Here is a 20,115-nt window from a genome sequence, read left to right on the forward strand (position 1 = left end):
ACTGGTGCCAACAGCCAAACCCATGGCATCAACAAGGACACAGTGCCTCATGTCACTCCCAGGACTGACTTTGCCACCTTTGTGCAGTCCCTTGGCACTAACAGAGCCACCCCACCAGCACAATCAGTAACTTGCCATGAACACGCCTCTTTTTGGGCACACTTTGTTCCTGAAAGCTCAAAACAAAGCTGTTTTGTTAGGTTATTTTTCAGACAGACTCTTTCCTTGTGGCCTGACACACATCTAACACTGATGTGAGGGACAAGCCACAGCTGAGGTGAAATCTCAGCTCAAAGCATGACTCCTCTGGTGGGAGGTGAGTTCCACCTGGGAGCTGCGGAAGGAGGAAAATGGTCAAAAACCCCATGAAACGAGCATAGACAGCTGTGCCACCACCATGCTTACAAGACTTACTAGATTCAAGGTTGATGAAATATAAAGAGATGTTAGCTGTTGAAATAAAGAGCTGAAAAAGCAAATTCTTCAAAGGCTTGGCCAGAATACTCAGAATTCTTGGCCAGAATTGTGCAGGCTATCACAGTGTGGCAAGAAAATCTAAGAAAAAGGCCATCCTCTGAATTTCAGTGCACTGATCTAAAACACATGGGTAGCAGAGAGCTTCAAAACCCATAAATCACCAGAATCTTTTACCTTGGACAAAGTTTATTGTCCCCTCATCCTGTTTTCTAACACAGCTTCAGTATTATGGCTGTTCTTAAGCGTTGCCTTGTTCTTAAGAAAACGTGCACTATGGACTCAATTATATTAAAATAAATAATTATGTGGAAAACCTTGGCCACAGCTCCTCGGGATGCCCTGTGAGTTGAGGAGGACATGAATTGGCTGCAGCACCTATGCCAAAATCCCCTGATGTGTGGCACCTGGGCAGTCTCCAGTGGACCTGGGACGTGGTCCAGCAGATGCAACTCCTTCATCTGGCACTGCAAGATGGGTGCAAATCCCTCCCACTCCCCAGGCATTAGCAGCCGTGCAGATTTATGGGTTTACATTAATGTTGGATGGTGTCCCTATGAGCATACACCAAAAAAGGGTTGTGTTTGACTCTGTCTCTCGGCAGAAATGCTGAGACAGGAGGAGTTGAATGGAGAATTCCAGTTAAAGCAGACACTGTCAGTGCTACGCTGGGCACTTTGCTGTACTTTTGGCACAGCCTCTGCCACCATCACCACTCCTGCACAGAGCAGAGCCACGCCGCACCCTCCGCCCGCCGCAGCCCAGCCACGGCTCGCAGAGCACTCACCCGTTGCCTTTTCGGGGTTATTGCACATGAAGCACTGCCACGTCCCCGCTTCCTCGCTGTAGCCGAACAGATCGAAGAACCTCACTTCTTCCAGGTGCATCTGCACGTGGTCCAGGTCCTGGGCCAACAAGGAGAGAAACCAAAGGTGCTCAGATGGCAAACGGCTGCAGTTAGCACCTCGGAGCCCCCGTCGCAGCAGGCACTGACGTGTCCCTGCACCTCCCTCATCACCAGCAGCACCTAACCCAACACGTCAGGGAGGCAGGGGACTGGGCTGCGATCCTTTGTGCACCAGCAGCCCCGGTTTGTCTCCTGCATCACCTCCAGCCTCAAGTTGTCATGTCCAACTTGATAAAAAACCTACAGAGACTACACCTGCAGCTTCAAGGATGGGAAAAGCCAGGAGATGCTCATGAGGCACTTAAAACACTGTATAATTTCCAAAAAATACTGTTATCTTGCATTTAGAGAAATGTTGATGTTAAATAACACCGAGTCTCTCACTACACAGAAGGAATTGCCAAGACCACTCAGAAAACACTCCTATTTGTTTACCTGGCATCATCGTAGATCTGTAATACCACACACAGCAGCCCAAAGAAAACACGGATTTACACAGTAAATGGGACAAATACCCTCTCCTGCCAGGGACACGAGTCCCGCCCCCTGAACAAGGCTGTACAGAGGGCAGAACTGTCTGACTCAGGCCTTTTCCATTTGCTTCTATCTCAAAAGCTTCAGGGAATGAGAAAGCAGGAGCCTGTGAGTTCTGTGAGACCCAGCAGCACGGCTGCTCTGCTCCCCAGCCTCTAACCCCAGGAAAAAACCTGAACACAGCTCCTTGGCACACAGTTCCTGGCACCAGCTGCCCCCAGTGCCCTCTCTGAGCCTTAGCCCAGGGTCCCGCTGGGTTTCAGGCTGTCTTAAAGACTGGCAAGGCAGCACGTGAGCAGGACTAACATCACCTGAGCTCCAGACAACAAAGGCTTTCTTTCCTTTCCAGTAGGGAAAATGGGCTTCACAGCACAGGGGAAAACCACAGCCAGATGTCAAAGGGCTTGGACACACGTTGGATTTGGTTGCAAGAGGGTGCTGCAGGGCAGCAGACCCAGGCTCAGCTCTGCTCTCCATCCTCGTGCAGGAGATGAGTGGCCCAGCTCCTTGGTGCTCCTGCCGGTCCCCTCCTCTGGCAGCATCCCTCCAGTGCTCGGTGCCCTGCTGAAGGCCTGGGGGTGCCCATCAACTTGATTAATTTGCTCGTTATGCATTGATGAAGTTCTTACTGTCCTCCAAAGAGGAATTTTATGCATGCGAGGAATTCAGCTGGCTGCTGCGCTGTGTAACAGGAGGGCTGTGCAGCCTCTCTCCGTATTTCTCCCCCCGGTACGTCAGTGGTAGATCTGGTGGTCTGAGCACCCACCGTCTCCCTTCGGATGCTTCTCGCATAGTGTGGGATCCAGAATTGCCCTCCAGGGCAGGAGAGCTGGCTCCTCAGGGAGCAGGACAGACAGACAGAGCAGCCCCTTGGTGGGGTGAAGTCTCCCAGCAGGGGACAGCAGCACAGAGCTATCCCTGGGGGGACGCAGGATGGACAAAATGCTTGGTGGCACTGCTCTCAGCGGGTCTGTGCGGGTCATTAGAAGCACACGTGGATGGAGCTGCACAAAAAGAGCAGGCATTTGCCATCCTGTGACAAATCTTTTAGTGGCTGCAGTGAGCTGAGGCAGTGAGAGAGGCAATCAGGGAAATATCAGCGCAGCAGTCGTCCTTTCCCACTCTGTACTCCTAGGACACCTTAAATGAGCCACTTATTTTAGGAGGTGAAGCACAGGGAAACAAAAAAGCCTAATTGGAGAGGAGAGATTTATCTCATCCTCTCCCTACATCATCCTGAAAGCTTCAGAGACTCCATTGTGAAAATGTGGCAATTCTTTCTGCTGCTGTAAACTGAGATAGCAAACAAAGGGCAAGGAAGAACAGAACTAACAACGGCTTAAAAATGTTAATTATTCTCTTGCAACACTGCTCAACAAAAGGCTCTCTCAGAGAATCACACGGGGCTTGTAAAGTAGTCACTGTGTCACTGCTCTGACACAGCATGAGTCAACACAAAGACTTCTGCAAAGGGCTCACACCAGCAGAGCTTTTATAACGTGGCCTGCGTGTACTTTGATAAAGAACTATGAAGCAACCGAACGGAAATCTGTAAGGATGTACATCTGGAAATGCTTTACTTCTGGCACATTTTAAGCTGTGTTGTATAAATATTTTTTGTGGCATGAACACGCTGCCCGGTGATACAGGACATTCTTTCTGTAAGCTAGGTATTCGCTGCAATGCCTCGCACACAGCTCAGCCAAATTCAGATAGCTGTCAGTGATATAAATCTGAAAGCATTTCTCAGAATTTACTCCAGAATAAATCCGTGATGTAATAGATTTTTCTCCAGGTTTACAACATTCTTCACAATACATATAAAAAAAATTGTGAATTCATTTATTGCAGAGCAGGGGTTGCAGCAAAGCGGCACAGAGGTTCCTGGTGGCTGCTGGCCCCCGAGATTTCCCCACATGCTCCCACAGCACCCGGGTTCCTCAAACCCAGTGCAGGTACTCAGATGTCACTGCAACACAAGGCGTAAAGCTGGAGCGTAACACAGGACATTGATACTGCGGTGGATTTCAACCATCCTGTTTTGAAATCTCTTGATTTCAAAACCCAAGGGAAAGCGCTCTGTTTGCTGAAACAACCACACCTGGAATTTTGCATTCTGCATGACTGGAAGAGGAATAATATTAGTGATATTGTCAAATCATTCGCTGTATTTGAAGTTCTGTTAGTTACGGGAAGGACTTCTCAAAGTCAAATTTCAGATCACTGAGTAAATGAATCTGCAACTTCTGGAGTTTCCAAACTTCTGTTTTCTGCCTCATTCATGAAATCAGTGAAGATCGGTATCTCATTTTCCAGCTCCACTATTTTGGGAACTCAGAGATACTCATCCTGTTACGCAGTGATGAAAGTTCCCAAAATAGGCCAAATGCTAGTATCTGAACAGTAGTAGGATTATGCAACTGATGCGCTGGAGACTAATCACGTTTCTAGGGTGTTGGACGTATTTTGCAGAATTTGTGCACATGAGGCACTACATCTAATTCTAGCCATGAACGCGTGCTCTTTTCTAAGCTCTTTATTCACCCCAAACTCTTCTACACTCCACCAGCTCCGACTTTCGACTACTAGCTTTTGGCACGGACTCAAGTTAAGCCACTACTGAGCAGAAAGACATTTCTAATGCCTTTGGATGACTCAGGCAAGGATTTCAGAAGCAGCTAAAAGACTTAGTGTGAGCTGCACTGTGTCTAAGTCAAACTGGCCCACAAGCTGGGTGTCAGACGTGGGGACCCGGCTCCCCTCACAAGCTGCAGTGGCAGTTCCCACTTCAACGCAACGCTATCTTGGAGATTCAGAAGGTGTTTCTAACAGAACTCCTGTTTTTAAATCACCCATAACCTTAGTAAATTAATCTTATTCACTCAGACGTTTCTATGCCTCAAAATATCCTGAGAGAGAGTATTTTAAAATCATGTTTGACAATTCATTTCATCCAATTTCACTGGATGGAGATGTTTGGGAGTAAATAGATATTTGTTTTACAATCCTATAGCGTTCTTTTCCAAGAGCCTGATTAATAGCTTTGAAATAGCGTTCCCTGAAATCCTGGAGACAGTAAACAGCTTTGAAAGAGTAATCTTTTAAACTGATGGGGGTAACTAATGGTGCATGTGCAAATGATCGTTTCCATAAAATCCAAGTCTGTGTTTAACTAGTTGAATTTCCTAGTGGCAGCCAAACAGCCCATAATGGCAGCTAATCTGAATCTGGAGTTTAAAACTGTGAGCAGGAAAAACTCCATATGGAGCATCACTAGTTTTCATCACCTTGGGAACAATCCACATGAAGTGTGTAGGAGTGGCTGGAGGAGAAGCCTGGAGATCTTTCAAAGCACCATACAAAATAACACCGTGGACCCTCTGCAGAAAATATAATGGCTGGGGAAACATTTCCCAATCTCCCCACAAGCAAAGTGCTTCCTATAAAAGGGCAGCCAGAGGCATGCACTGCAAATTGCCATATGGTCACCCAGCACAAGAGGACCTGGCACATTAGTAAGTTTGGTTCAGAGATGCTTACCTTTTGGTGTGGAAATGTAGACTGGATCATGGCAGTTTCAAAACTGTGTGTCCCCTTCAGCTGTGTCTTCTCCCACAGGGCCTTGAGGACTTGCACAGAATTACTCTGTATTGACAAAGGTTCTGCGAACAAGCTCTGAAGAAAATGTTGAAAACAGCATTTCAAGCATTTTTTACTTGGCCATTAGCAAACAGCATCTTGTTCTTATTTCACAGTGGGACAGCCATGCAAAAAAAAACAGGAATAAGTTCATTTCTCTATAAGGAATTATGAAGGATCGATATGCACACAGTTAGATAAATTCCCACATATTTAATTTGCTCCTGGGGCTTTTTTATTGTACATTACACGTCTCTAAGGTCCTCAGCTCACTGTATGACCATGTATGGTCCTTGGCTCGTTATATATCAGCTACTACTACACACAGCAGCTTGCATGCCATGTTTGTATGCAAATGCTGCTCTGTGGCAATGCAAGCAAGGTAGAACTCTACAGACGTACACCTCAGTGATGGGCTGCTTTGTGGAAACACATGGAGATGCCATTTACTGGAGATGCAAAGAGATGATCAGCGCCACTGCAGACAAAGTCAATGTTAAAAGAAGAGCATTGCAGTTAGGAGGGCTTAGCATTATTCCTCCACTACATCTACTACATGATCTTGTAAGTAAAAAATGCATCTGCACGCAGGAGCCAAGTTAACAGTGCACAAGCAAATCTGATTTTCTGTATTTTGAACACTTGATTTCACAACGTGTGCTATGTCCTGTTAGCGTAGATTTCGTGGATGGATGTTCCTTGTTCTCTTTCTGAACTGAAGCCTGCTGATCCCAATTCCTCAGCCCAAACCAAGCCCTACCCCCTACCTCCTGGGCTGCACATCCAATGCTTACCCCCCTGCCAGCCTGGGGATCCCCAGCCCCTGAGCCCCCTCTGCATGAGCTCTGTAGGCTCTGAGTGGAGCTGGCAGTGCTGCACAGGGATGGCCAAACCCTCTTGCAAGCTGCTCTGCCTGAGCAAGCTGCCTGCTCCTGCTTCAGAGCACGTAACGTAACCGGAGGGATTGAGCAAGTGGTCAGCAGGCATTTTTTCTGTGGTCGGGGCAATGCATTTTTTTTCCAGCTCTGCTGTCAGAAGCAGCTGGATCACCTTGTGCAAATTAAAGCTGAGAAACAGTCAGCGTGAGGCAGCACCTGGCATGGGAAGACTGCAGCCCAATTAACCTGGCTTTGGTGAATTTAGGAACAGCTGTCAGGAAGGCACTAGAAGGGGCCACGGCAGGCAAGTGGCTTGCTTGCCAGTGTGACGCTGCACCCTGACGAGACAAATCAAACCCTGAATCCTACCACAGTATGGGATGATTTAATGAATGAATCTGGGAAATCAAGCACCTTGTCTATCGAGTAACTGCTCTATTCTATTCACCCTTATTCTGATTTTCTTCCTTTAACCGATAATAGTTTTCCTGTACGACAACTCCTCTCTCTGCTCTCCGTTGAAATATGCTCATCTTCCTGGCCAAAAGCTGCTCAGCTGAGAAAACAGGAATAATTTGCAGTTTCACAACTTCCATCTGAGGGTTTCGAAACATGATACAACTACTCGTTAAAATTTTTGAAATTAAATAAAAAGCAGGGTCTTGAAATTAAGGATATGTTCTGGAGACCTCCGAGAAAAATATTTCTTATTTCTACAGTTGCAGAATGCAATGTCCAGCAGAATATAGCGTGACTGGCAAGAAGAGAGCAAAAATACAGTAACTTGTACAGATCTGCAGAAACTGTGTATTAGCTGTCTGTTAATCTATGACAAGTCTGCTGAAAGCTACATTTTTATCACCAGTCTTTCATTTAACTCATTATTAACACCCTATAAAATATATTTTATGTCAAATTTATCTCTTGTGCAATTTCACAGACTTAACTAATATTTTTCCAGGGCCAAATTCAGAGCAGCATGATTTAATCATAGTTAGGTGTCCAGCTTTAGGATTTCAAACAAAAAAAAAGTACAAATTAGCTCGCATGAGGCACCACACCGATGCACTGCAGGTTTGGGTGCAGAGTTCTTTTTTCATAAGAGAAAGCATGAAGTGCTGTGTTTGCAGGGATGCTTTGGGGAAGTGTTGGTTAAGAGCTTTTTGGGCAGCATCCCGAGGAAGCAGGGTTTGGCCAGGGCAGGTGGGGATGGGAAGGGGGCAGCGAGGACCATGGGTGTGAGCAGTGAGTGCAGCGTTGGTGCACTGGGTGAACCCACGGAGCACCAGTGGGGCGAGGGTCGGTGGTGGGGTTGGGGCAGCGAGCGAGGTGCTTGTCCTCCTCGTGTCCACTTCTCCTCCTTCAGCTCTGTGTGTTGCAGTGCTGTGCACATATTTCTCAACATCTGTTTCCCTTGCTCTCATTGAGAACAAAATGTTACATTCGTAACATAATTTATTTAATCTCTCTAGGCTCTGTTTAAATTCAACCTCCTCCTTCAGGCTTTCATTTAAGGAGTCACTCACCCCCTTTATTTTCTCCTTCCCTATCATCTTCTCATTCTTGGTTTTGCTGCTGCCCTTTTCTGCTTCCTTTTCTCTCTTCTCTGACCTCTCCTTCCTGTTGTCTGTTACCCACGAGTAACAACCACATTGGTTTTAAAAAAAAATATTTTCTGTATTTATTTCTAGGAACAAACACAGGGAGGAGTGACCTGGCCTGTTAACTTCACAGTAACTCACTAAGCATGTTTTATGTTTCAGACAAATCCTTTGCATTTCTAAGTTTGCAGTAGGGTGGGGTGAATGGCAATGGCCAATTCTACAAAGGTTAAGAAAACAAACCTAATCATTTCATTATAGAAACCTTTTGTTTCATCTTGAACTGTGAAGGTGAGGTATTCTTTTACAATTTCACATTATTTGTAACCTATTAGGAAATCCCATACACATCCAAGTAAGGGGCCGCATTTGGAAGTGGCATGAAGAGTAGGACAGTACTTTTAGGGCTGGTAGGTGAACAGCACCGATCTGATTTGCAATTCCTGCTCAGTCAAAACTTCCAGAGCAAAAAAAAAATAATTCCAGAGGGTGCTGCCCCTTGAACAGCACCTGAAGTCTCTGGGGTTGATTTTGCTTCCACACGAACCAAATGCGCTTCTCCTGTTCATGTGCAAAGCAGCAGGGTGGCACCTAGGACTTGCTGCAAGCTTTGCCTGAATCAGGACAACAAGGTTTGGCCCCACATTGTGCTCTTCAGGCTTTGGAATCTCTACAGACAGTTTGAATTTGTTACATTCAATAGAAATCCTTCAACTACAAAATCACTTCAACCTGCTGTAACGTACCCACCATGGTGAGATCCACAATAAACCTGACAGCTCCCTGAGAAATCACCAGGCTCACAAAAACTCACATTAACAGCACCGTGGATTAGAAGCACATTTCGACAGATGAACCACTACAACATCTTTCCAGGTACAACACGAAAAATACAGAGGTGCCACTCATCTGCACCGCACGCACCTGCTGGAAGAGAAACATGATGTGGATCCACAGCGGGGGCTGCCGGCTGACGAGGGTGAAGCTGGATTTACTGTACAGGCAGTAGTGGCCCTTCAGGGGACAGCTGAAGAACAACTTCGCTACGCAGCTTCTCACGGTATCTAGAAACAAATACAGAGAATAGGAAAATCAGGTGCACAGAAGGCAGAAGCCAGGTGCCCGTGATGAGCGGGGATGCACTTCCAGTGCTGCTGCACCTCCTGCTTGTTACACTTCCACTCATCAGGCATCCACAGCATCCAGAAGGGCACTGCTGTGTCTGTGCCCTCAAATTAAGGACAAGCCATGGGATAATACTGGAGAAATTTCGTCTCAAGCGCTTTAAATCCTATATGTTAGGAAATGGCTAAGGGCTCTGCAAACCCTGCTTCTTCCCAAGCACGTGTGGTGCAGGTCTGCTGGGCACACCTGATCTGTGCATAAACATTACCGAAATCCTGCAGTGCTTACATGGGATCCATCAGTGCCCTTTGGGACCAGCTGCTCAGCACAAAAGCTATAGCTACGTACCGTTACCTGACTTGAACTTCCCATGCTGGTTTTAACTGGAAACACAGCCCCTGAGATACATGATCCTGCTTTGGAAAAATATTGACCTCGAGCCTTCACTTTCTGTCTTGGGATGACGCCTCGTAATGATAACAGCATGTTAGGCATAGCCTCCTCAGGCCGCTTTGCTAGCTTAAAATAATGATATCATTTTATAGTCCCTTTGAACAAGAACAGAAGAAAGAGAAGGTGGAGATCCTGAAGTGAAGACCTCGGTGCTGCACCCGCATCACCCAGCTGGGGAGCTGGGCTTGACGGGGGGAGAACAACCGGTCCCAGCGGCTGCTGCCAGGCTCGCTTCCTACCTACAGGCACAACAGACGGACAGACAGACAGCAGACAAGACGCCCTGCACGGCTGGTGAGCTATTATAGAGCGGGTCGAGTTGTCGCTGGAAATGTGGCAAATTAAAGCCTGGGCTGCCTGAACCTGCCCAGTACGCTGCAGAGGGAGCAGGTGGATGTCAGGGGCTAGGAGAAACTTCAGAAGCTGGCACGTGGAAGCAGCTCTGCTACCCTCTGACAAGGCTGCTTGAATTTGTCAAGGAAAGGAAGTCACCTGCAGCAAGCGGGGACTGCTGAGGCTCCACTGCCACAAGGAGAAAAGGTGTGGGATGGAAAGGCAGAGGAAGATTAGAGTCAACAAAGAACAGCAGAGGCACTACACACGCTGCAGGGAGGGAAACACGGGCAGAGGCAATGCATCATGTTGGGAAGTGAAGGCAAGAACTAAAACTGAGTGTACAGGCTGCAGGGAAAGGGGTGAGAAGAGCGCTCCTTCCTCGGGGTAGGGTTCACAAGTTGTAATTGGCAGCATTACAGCTGATGAGGCTTGGGTTACCTGGACACCACCGGGCTGTCCATCAGTCCGTAACCACAGGCAGGTGCACGAGCCGACGTGGGGCCAGAACGGGTGATGCTGCATGGAAAGGAAAGCTGCAGGAGCGAGAGGGTCAGAGGGACGAGCTGGGAGGCGAGGAGGAACTCAGAGAAAGTTTTCTTCACTGCAAGACAGTTATAGGAATTGGGATTGAAGTGGGGCCACTGCTCCTGGCTTCACAGGACAAACCAGGGACCAGGCTGGGCACTCCCGCACAGCAAGGTCCTGGGTGGGTCTGAAAAGATGAAACCAGCCAGGAACGTTGCCTGGGTCGAAGAAGGGAGAAATCTGCAGGAGGGGGGGAAGCATATGATCATAAGCCTTCAGCACGAGAAAGTTGGGGCTTAAAGTTAAGCTAACAAAGATGTTAATGCCGCTAAACTGAGCTGATAATCCTGGAAAGAAAATTACCTTAGCTGCAGATCTCAAACGTACCGTGCCTGCGAGCACCACTCCCACCTTAGCAGGAAAAATATAGGGCAGAAAATCCACTACTCTTGGCCAAGCAGCTGTGGGGGAGGCCTGAGTCTAATCTAATTACCCAAGCCACTAACCTGACAGTGCTCACATTCAATATACAAGAGGAGTTTGGGAAGCTGAAGGGGTTAATTAGAGCGACCCTAAGTCCTGGGATGTATTACAGCACAGAGCTGAGCGCTGTCTCCAAGGAGCCTGTTGACAGAAAGCTCCTCCACCAGCATGGTCCAAACTAAAGATCCCTGGCTTATGCATCGCAGATGCTAACAAAGAACCTTAATTTCAATGTACTCCCCCAGACGTAGAGGTTTGGCTTTGCTCCATGTGTGTGAAAAGTTTAATGCTTCATTATGGGAAACTGCTCTTAGCGAAAAGTGACCATAAAGCACGTCCTGCCACTGCTACGAGGAGCTGGCAGTCGGTGCCTTCCTCTCCAATGGGCTCCGCACTTCTTTTTTCATTACAAACGTAGGAACTGACAAGAAACCTGGGAGGCACGTGAAGGCTGCAGGCCAGCGCTGGAGTGCCTTAAACGACTGTGCAAGGCAGCAGAGCCCAGAGCTGGAGCTCCTGTCCCCAACATCACGTCCACACGAAGCTGATGAAGCCCTGGCTGTGCTGTCTGCCACAGATGTCACTGCAGCAGGTGGCGGAGCCCCAAGGAGCAGCTGAGAAAGGGCACTCGGTGCTAGGTGGGACTGTGCTCAATAGGACCGTGAAGGAGGTTCCTGCAGGCCACAGAACAAAAAAAACTGCACGGGATATATGGAGGGACACCAAAATCCAAGAAAACGCTTAGCAAGACACTGGATGACATGGAAAAAATGCTGAGGCTGATAACGCCTGCCAAAATAAACGTCAGCTCCAGCACTGGAGCCCGTGCTGGCTGAGCAGAAAGCTAATTCCTGGAAAAAAAGTAACATTCATCTGTCAATACCAAGCGAAAAAAAAGCCTCCTACTCAACTCAGACAGTCTTCAAACCTTTGGTACGAGATGAGCAATTACTCAGAGCTGTTTCTACCACATTTGATATGCTGAATGTGGCAATGTCTGCTAACAAGCCAAAGTTTGCTACACGCAGCTCGAAACCGATGGCACGGAACTGCGAGTTTCAACACACAACAGCTAATGTCAGCTATCCCACAGTTAGTGGGAAGTGATATTAAAATAATAAACCTATTTCTGGGGAAAACTAAGATGACCCTGATACCTATCTAGCAGAGTTTCACTGTACTTGGCTCAGCTGTCAACCACAATGTCACTACCACAGCCATTTATTCTTCTGGTTGTGGGAGGCCTTTAATTAGGCAAGGCTACGTGAATTTCTTAACGTCCAGGCACATGAAGCTGCCACTGTTTCAGACAACTAGTTATGCTGTGCCATTTCACAAAATGTTTAAAATGGAAAAAAATATACAGTGATTTTAATTAACAGCATCATCAGAGACCGACACGCGAGACTGATGCCCTGGATCTGCAGACAGGGCAGAAGAGCAGTGCAGGATAACCAGCAGCCTGTTGGATCACATCCCCCACCAACACCCTCAGACACAGAGCTCTAACTAAAAAAACTAATCCTAAATCACACAGGGTGAGTCATGGTCCTTCAAAATTTGAAAGCATCCATTGAAATGCAAGCATGTCAATAGAGTTCTCTTCATCTCCATCCCATGTAAAAACATTGCAGATACTGTAAATATTATTCAAAAGGCTATCGGAGCCTGTCTGGTTCAAAACGCCCCCCAAAATGTTTGTATCATGTAGTGTTATCCTACCACCCAGCTGTTAGACACTTTTGTATGCTACGTTTTTAAGAAGCTAAAACCAAAGCACTGTTTCTGGAAGTGACAATACAACTCTTTACAAGTATTGTCCCTCTCGTGTAGGGATTTCAGTTCAGAGTCTCCGCACTATATCCCACTGCAGCCCAGAGCAGTAACATTAACTGTTTCTTGACACTACCAGTATAACATTACACTTTTATAGCATCTTATTCAAGGAACCATGAATTAAAGCTCAAAGCACCCATTGCAGTAGGGTATTTTTGCTGTACCTTCTGGGTAAGTTAGAAGACACGCTCCGAGAATGGAAAAGGTACTTCCAAAACCTGTGTAGAATTAACAAATTACATGTACTTACGTGCTCAGTACATGTAGTTTAAGAAGACACATTTTTGGGCTTTCCTAAAGCACATCTCCATAAATTGGCTGAGCTTTAGGTGAAGTATGTTTCGTACTTTTTCCAGTCCCTCATTGCAATGATCTATGAAACACTATGAACCAAATCTCAACCTTGTGTAATCCCAGCTGATCCCAGAGGAATTAGAGCAGAGATAATAATGCATAGCAAGACCTATTTGCACCTGTGAAACTTTAAGGCAGCCATTTCTAGGGAAAACAACTCACTGCATTTGCATTTGGCAGTGCAGAGCGGCTGACAAAGGGGAATGTGATGGCTGAACAGGGACCAGGTTCACAAGGCTAGCTAGGAAAGGGGAGCAAACAGATTTTTGCTTAAAATGAGCAAAAATAAATCATTTGCAGGCCTGAATCAGAGAAGAAAAAAGTGCTGAATTCACATAACAGGAAAACACACACAACTGAGAAAAACGCTTCATTTAGTGACCTGTCCCATCTGACCTAAATTAGGATTCGTCAAAACACCATTTCAGCCATCAGAGCTGTGACTACTGCACAGGCTCATAAGAGCTTTAGCTGCAGAAAAAGAAGACAACCCAGCAGACAGACCTGTCTTAGGACTAGCTTAGGAGTGCTAGCCCTTGGAGCTGGACAACAAATACAGTTATTTTACTTGGGCCAGAAACACCTCTTGCACTTGTCAATGTGTCAAAAGACACCAAAGGGTGATCAGGCTCCCCTGGAAACACGACTGCTGGTCAGGAAGCACTTCTCACCACGTCTGCTGGCAAGTCCCAAACTCCTAGCAAGAGAATAAGAACCAACTTGTTTTTTTTTTTCTACAAGAAACAAGAGAATATATGTTGCAATTTTAAAGTTCACTACTAAGTGCTTGTGCCTGGGGAAAAAGAATATAAGCACGAGAATTTGTCAGTGTTGTTTCGTGTTGTTTACTCCAGCTTACCACGCGGGGTAGCCAGGAGGGATGTAACGTGGTCAAGTAGGTACAGAGTCACTGGTTCTGGGAACAATTCACGCATTATTTGATTTACAGTGGTAATCCTTTACTATTAAATAAAGTCTGTTAATAGGAGTAAAAGTATGCTCATAAACTTCCCAAATAGACTCAAACCCACCCATAAACATGAAACTGGAGAATAAGAAATGGATACAACTTCTTAAGTGTCAGACCTTTTTCAGCTTCCTCCGTTTCCTTTTCTCTTCAGTTTAGATTACAGATAAAGATGCAAACAATACATATGTTTGTAGGAGAAAAGAGTAATTTTTAAAGCAGTCAGCTTCAAGAATTTATTATTTTTTGGAGCACTACTAGCTTTGCATGCGTGCCATAACTCAGCTCAATGGGTGCTTCCCCCAGTAAGTCCCCCAAACTACAACGCAGAGGTACGATGTCAACAGGCTCGGGGAGCCCACCACAGTGCAGTCAGTATGCAGAGTGCAAATCTGAGTGGTAAAAGCCAAGTATGAGAACTTACAGATTTGCTGAACTTCCTAACATTTTCTGACTTCCTTCTCTTCCCCGTCAGGGTAATGAAAAGCCTGTGCCATGTGGGAAGGCCTACCTCTCTCACGTCATCCCATCTTCAGCAGCAAGAGCGTGCTTCTCTTTCTGCCTGAATCGCTGACTGAAGCACAAACAGCCCATGATGCCCGTGCAGAACAACCAGGTCCTGGGGAAACGTCCCCATCCCCGCATCCCTCGGCCATCTCCACTTGGCACCCGCAGCCTGGCAGGGGGCTGCTGCTCACCCCATGGCATGGGTACCAGCCATGCAGGGCTCTTCTCTCCTGCCAAAATTGGAGCCCAGTGCAGTGGGCAGGGCAGGGCAGGGCAGGGTTGATCTCCTGGTGAGAGTGCTCCTCAGGGAAGCGTGGAATCTGTCCTGGTCCCCCCCACCCCTCCCAAGTCCAAGCCCTCTGGTTTGCCTTTGGAGAGCGCTAACAAATCCCCGTCGGGAATCCCTCTGCTACCACCAGGTAAATCGCATCTGGAGGTGGGCCTGTGCCAGCAGAGGCTTGCAGACGAGCACAGCAGCTGCTGTCATCGCAGACATGAGGGCAGGCTGCTACGAGCACCTCCACACCCCCGTTACACTCCCCGCACCACGGGGGCTCTCCACACAGCCCACGGCCCGCATCGCCGCGAGCACAAGGGCCAGGCCGAGTTCATGCCTCCATTTTCACCGCCTCGCCTGACATTTGGGATGGATTTCAAGGTTAATACCAGTTCCACGGGATAAAACACCAACTAATATTTCTTTGGCCCAGCAGAAACGGAGCCGATCTCTGGCGAGGCGGTGCCGCTGAGGGAGCGGAGGTGCATCTGGTCCCAATCAGGCCGGGCCGAAGGAATGCTGGAATCGATCGGCCCGGTGCAGAGGCGAGCACTGCGGGGGACCAACGAGCTTTTCCATCGACTCCCTCATGTGGTACCAATTAGCTCTCGGTACGGCATAAAACATAACAACAACCAGATTTCGGGCCAGCGTACTGCAACCTGTTTCCCCGGCCGTCTCCTCCTTTATCAGGGTTCTGTCGTTAAGCACACAAAATATTTGCTGTTTATATTTCCTCCTGCAGGGCAACAAGGAGCCAGGAGCAGCTCGCTTCTATATAGCAGCTATAACATCATTCGTTGAATTTTTAACGTGGCTTCAGTGCCCCAGAATTGGGTGATGCATCCGATGTCCCCGGCCTCGGCCCTTCTGAGGGAGAGAAGCACAAATCCCCCCCTGCCCTCTGTGCACACATCGTGTTTTCTTCCTGGTGGCTTGCTTGGCAATGAGCTGTGGGCATTCACAGTGGTGTTTTTATCCGAATTGTCTGAAGAGCCCATAGAACTAGAGGAAAAACAAGGATTTCCCTCCAATTATAGCCCAAATGAGCAGTTCCACAGGCTCGTGCTTGGGAACTGTTTGACACCAGCCACTCCCGGCCAGGGGCAGGCCATGCAGCCAGGCATTTGATCCACTATCCCTTCATCTCCGGGAAAGGAGAATACATCCAGGCTTATCCAGCATGCAGGGGTCAGGGTGAAGCCCAGCAAAGCTAAAGTAGATGGAGCCACCAGCTCCATGCTGCGTGCAGAAGTTGGACTAAGCCAGGTAAGACATTGACTCAGGCCGTGGCTGGATGGTGTGGCTCTCCTGAGGTCAGCTCTGGCAGGTCACACCACCGTTAGCCACCAACACAGAACACAGTTTCTTGTTCTCGGCCACCGAAATCCAAGTTGCACCGAGGTGATGGAAATCCTGCCCAGCGTGTGCTGAAAAGCAGTAGCAAATCTGGGGAGCGTTCAGGAAATTAGAGAGGCACAGCTCTGGGCTGCTGCCATCAGCAAGATCCCGGAGGTACCGATAAGACAGAAGATCACAAACCATCTGGAAAAATATGGGCTGATGAAAACTGCTTAGCTCCATGGAAGCTAAAGCATTCGACAAATACAGTGGCTTTTTTTTTTTTTTTTTTTTGAGGAAAAGGTCCACAGGATTAAGAGGATTTAAGTGATGAACATGATATAAAAGAATGTCTCAAGTTGCTTAAAGCACAGCAGAGATGAGAATCCGTGCAAGGTTGTTGAAACTAAGTGGGAACCGAAGCAAACCATCAGCCCCAAACTGAAACAACCTAAAATAAAAGGATTTTTGTGGTTTCAGATGCCTTCTTTCTGCACCATTTTAAATCCCCTCTCACACTGCAGTGTAAGTTACGAAATATTCACTTTTGCACGTACACAGAGATCCAGTAGGTTGTTGGGTCTTGTCCATTCTTCAAAACCTTCTCAACTTGACCATTTCTTTAGCCTAAGATGTTCTGCTTGTGCTGTAGCAGCATCATCCAGTTCACGCCTCTCCTCTGCCTGACACATGTAGGCCCCAAACTGTAAATACTAAATGGGATAACAGAGCTGAGGACATGGGAGGCATCTTCAAATTAACTGTCACAGACTGACCATGGATCCCCTCTTACGGTTTTTAACCAGTATCCCCTTCAGAGTTGTAAAATCTACCACTCCCATCAATATTACATAAATTTTGACTATAGTTTAAATTGAATGAGCTTATAAATCAACAAAGAGACTGAAAAAATACATCCTGTAAAGGAAAAATATTTTGCCACGGCTATGAAATACATACCAAATGCATGAATCAACAAAAAAAAGGAAATTTGCAGAACGGAGCAGAGATGTAATCAAAGCCACGCAGGGGAACTGGGGCGGCCAGCAGATCTGCCTCCCGACCCACGCTCGGTCTCCAGTGCCTGTGACGCTGGAGTTGTAGCCGCAGGCTGGCTGGTAGTGCAAGGCAGGGATGAGAAGCAGTAACATCTTTTATTAAACCAACGGGTGTGCGTGGAAGAACCAGGAATGGCTGAGGAGCCACCAGCCATTCTTCAGCTGTGTCAAACCCAGAGGCCAGCCTCGCCAGGTTTCCTTAATGTGCTCTCAGAAGTCCTCCACAACCTCCTCTGGCAGCATGAGCTTGTAGTGCTTCTAGAGAGCTTTTCCTACTGTTTAAGCTGCATTTTTCTTGTTGACATTAAAGCTCATTGCCTTGTTCAGCATGGGCTGTACCTTTGAGTTTTACACATAGCTGAGAACCATTATCACGTCCTACTTCAGCCTTCTCCTTTTCCAGTTAAGTGCACTTTTTTCCAATTTTCCTCACAAACCATGCTTCCCTGACCCATGGGCACCCTCCTTGCTTCCCTCCGCTGTGTTCAGTACTCGGGCAGTACCCACAGTCCCAGTACAGTTAATTTTTCTTCATTTCAAGGTCTCCAGTTGAGCTCATACTCCCCTTAACAGGTCTGCTTTGTCCTTCAAGCCCCAATTAATGCAGACAACAACATAAGGACGTCATCATGCGGTATCTGTTGGTCTTAATTCTTCCCTGGTCCATTTGCTTTTCTGCCTGCTGCCAAGAACCGAGCTGAATGTCCTCTGTCGTTCTGCAGGGCAGTCACACTGTATCTGGGGAACTTTTGTGACCTCCTCGTGTATGGGAGCTAACGCTCAGCACTGCTGCCCCCAGGCCTGACCACGCTGCGTCCACCAAGCCTGGCCAGCACATACATGTAGGCTGCTTCTATCCTAACCCCTGTGGCTCCCAGACTACTTCTGGGGACAGCACCGAGGCTCAGTTTTAAGCAGTGAGGAATTTACCATGCTCACAGGCAGTCTGACTGAAGGTTAAACACCTCCAGCATCAGCAGTACCAGCATGGTTCTGAATTTTGCTCAAGTGCACCGAACAGAATTTGGCCCATCACCAATGAGAAGTTCTTGTGACTGACGTTGACACTTTTGACCCAAATGCGAGCTGCCACTTGACAGCCCAGGAAAGGCATGACTCTGACAACGTGGTGGAATTTGGGGAAATTTGCACTCTCCATTGTTAGAAATCTGCAGCACTACCTTGTTGCAACACCGTTTGCCAGTATTTCCTCCCAGTTCTCTTTCACGGTGAGACATTGCTCTGAGGTGCCTAACTTTTTATATTTTAACTCCTTTATGGACTAAATTTCCAGTTCAAAAATTCCTGCATAGCCAACATAAAATATTTAGAAATCTGTTAATATTTTCCAACATTTTCTGAGTATTTGCTAAACATTTGATTTGAAAAGTAAAAACAGATACATCTGAACGAGCCTTTATAGTGTGTGGGAATCGTAGAAGTCCAGTAACTGCCAGGTTTTTGATGGAGTGCTTTATGTAATATCTGAAGTATTAACAAAGCTGTCCCCTGTGTAAGGAGCCAGACTGCAGTTCTTTGAGCGTATTTAGAGTGAGTCACATAAATCTCCTGTTCTGCACATGTGTCCCTACTCAAAGAATTTCCCTAAGAATGCTAGCTGTGGACTTCCAGGAAATTACAATAGTTTGAATGAATTTTGAAATAGTCACATGCTTAGAACATACCATAATAGGTACTTCAGAAAGGAAATGGAGCAATACATTTAAAAATATTCAGAGTATTGCACGTGAATGATGCAAGGTCACAGCATTCAGCGCTTCAGGCTGCATTGTTCACTCTTACTTTTCTATTGTATTTTTATGAAACAAAAGTTTTATTGATAATTCTAACAAATAACCATTTCAAATAGTAGACCTAACACTTGTCATTATTTAGAAATTCCCGCAGAATAAATTTTAAAATATATATAGATGTAGTTATATCCCTTTTATGGGTGGAGCCTGATTTTCACATATTAACTATTGAAAAGGTAAACAAACGGTAAGAGATTTGATGGAAGTTGCACAGTATTAGAAGATGACATTTTCAGTGATTTCAAATTAATTTATAGAGTCAGCCCCTCTTTACCAGCAACATGACCCATGAAGGGCTGGACTGTGAAGTGCCCACAATCAATGACAAGCGGTTAGCTGCACACAGAGCTGTGTTAAGGTAACTGAGCACTGCTCAGTATAGGCAAGAGACTTACAACCAAACCTAAATAACTTTCTTTCAAAGAGCATAGAGGACCTATTTTGCAGCGTGTTGCACCCCTCCCTCACCCTGCAGCCTCACAAAAGCAGACAAAACAGCTTTCTTGCACTTAATAACAGATACCTGCCTGTTCTTGATGAAAACAGAAAACATTAAAGAAGCCCAGGGAGGTGGTGAGGTAGTATCCAACCCAACCTGGAGCACCAGGATCTCATTTTATTGCTTTCAAGTAGCTTCTTTTCAGGGATAGAACATGCTGCCATGAGGTTCCTGACCTGCTTCATCACTGGTGTAACATGTAACTCACCTGATTTAATAATGTCATGTTAATGAGGGAGATCCAGGTCTGCTCTGGACCAACCCAGCAGACCAAGAAGGGTGTTTAAGTACCAGCATGTGCTAAAAGTCCCATTCTGTGCCCCGCAGGAGGGCTCAGGTTTTAACTTTCCTAGGAGTTTGGGAGAGGTCAGAGCTGCCCTGGATCCCTGAAGGAAAACAGCAAAAGTCTTGGAAGATTTCCAAATTCTACAATTTGTGAATGGTGTTATTTTATAAAACTTAGCTTCCTCCCCATCCGTAAGCTTTGTGCTATAGATCTTTGCTGCC

At 46.7% G+C, this 20,115-nt stretch overlaps 1 protein-coding gene across 3 annotated transcripts in view; it reads right to left on the reverse strand.

Moving 5' to 3' along the window:
* VEPH1 (ventricular zone expressed PH domain containing 1) overlaps window positions 1-20,115 on the reverse strand; it is a 67,660-nt gene that overhangs the window by 11,647 nt on the left and 35,898 nt on the right. For all 3 annotated transcript variants that reach the window (XM_068691752.1, XM_068691754.1, XM_068691753.1), the window contains 3 exons: window positions 8,958-9,097; window positions 5,456-5,590; window positions 1,262-1,379 (listed from right to left, as the gene is read on the reverse strand). In XM_068691752.1, the coding sequence (XP_068547853.1) occupies window positions 1,262-1,379; window positions 5,456-5,590; window positions 8,958-9,097 (393 nt within the window). The remainder of the gene's footprint in view (window positions 1-1,261; window positions 1,380-5,455; window positions 5,591-8,957; window positions 9,098-20,115) is intronic.

The sequence above is a fragment of the Anas acuta genome, chromosome 9, assembly GCF_963932015.1.
Source record: "Anas acuta chromosome 9, bAnaAcu1.1, whole genome shotgun sequence".
Taxonomy (NCBI): Eukaryota; Metazoa; Chordata; class Aves; order Anseriformes; family Anatidae; genus Anas; species Anas acuta.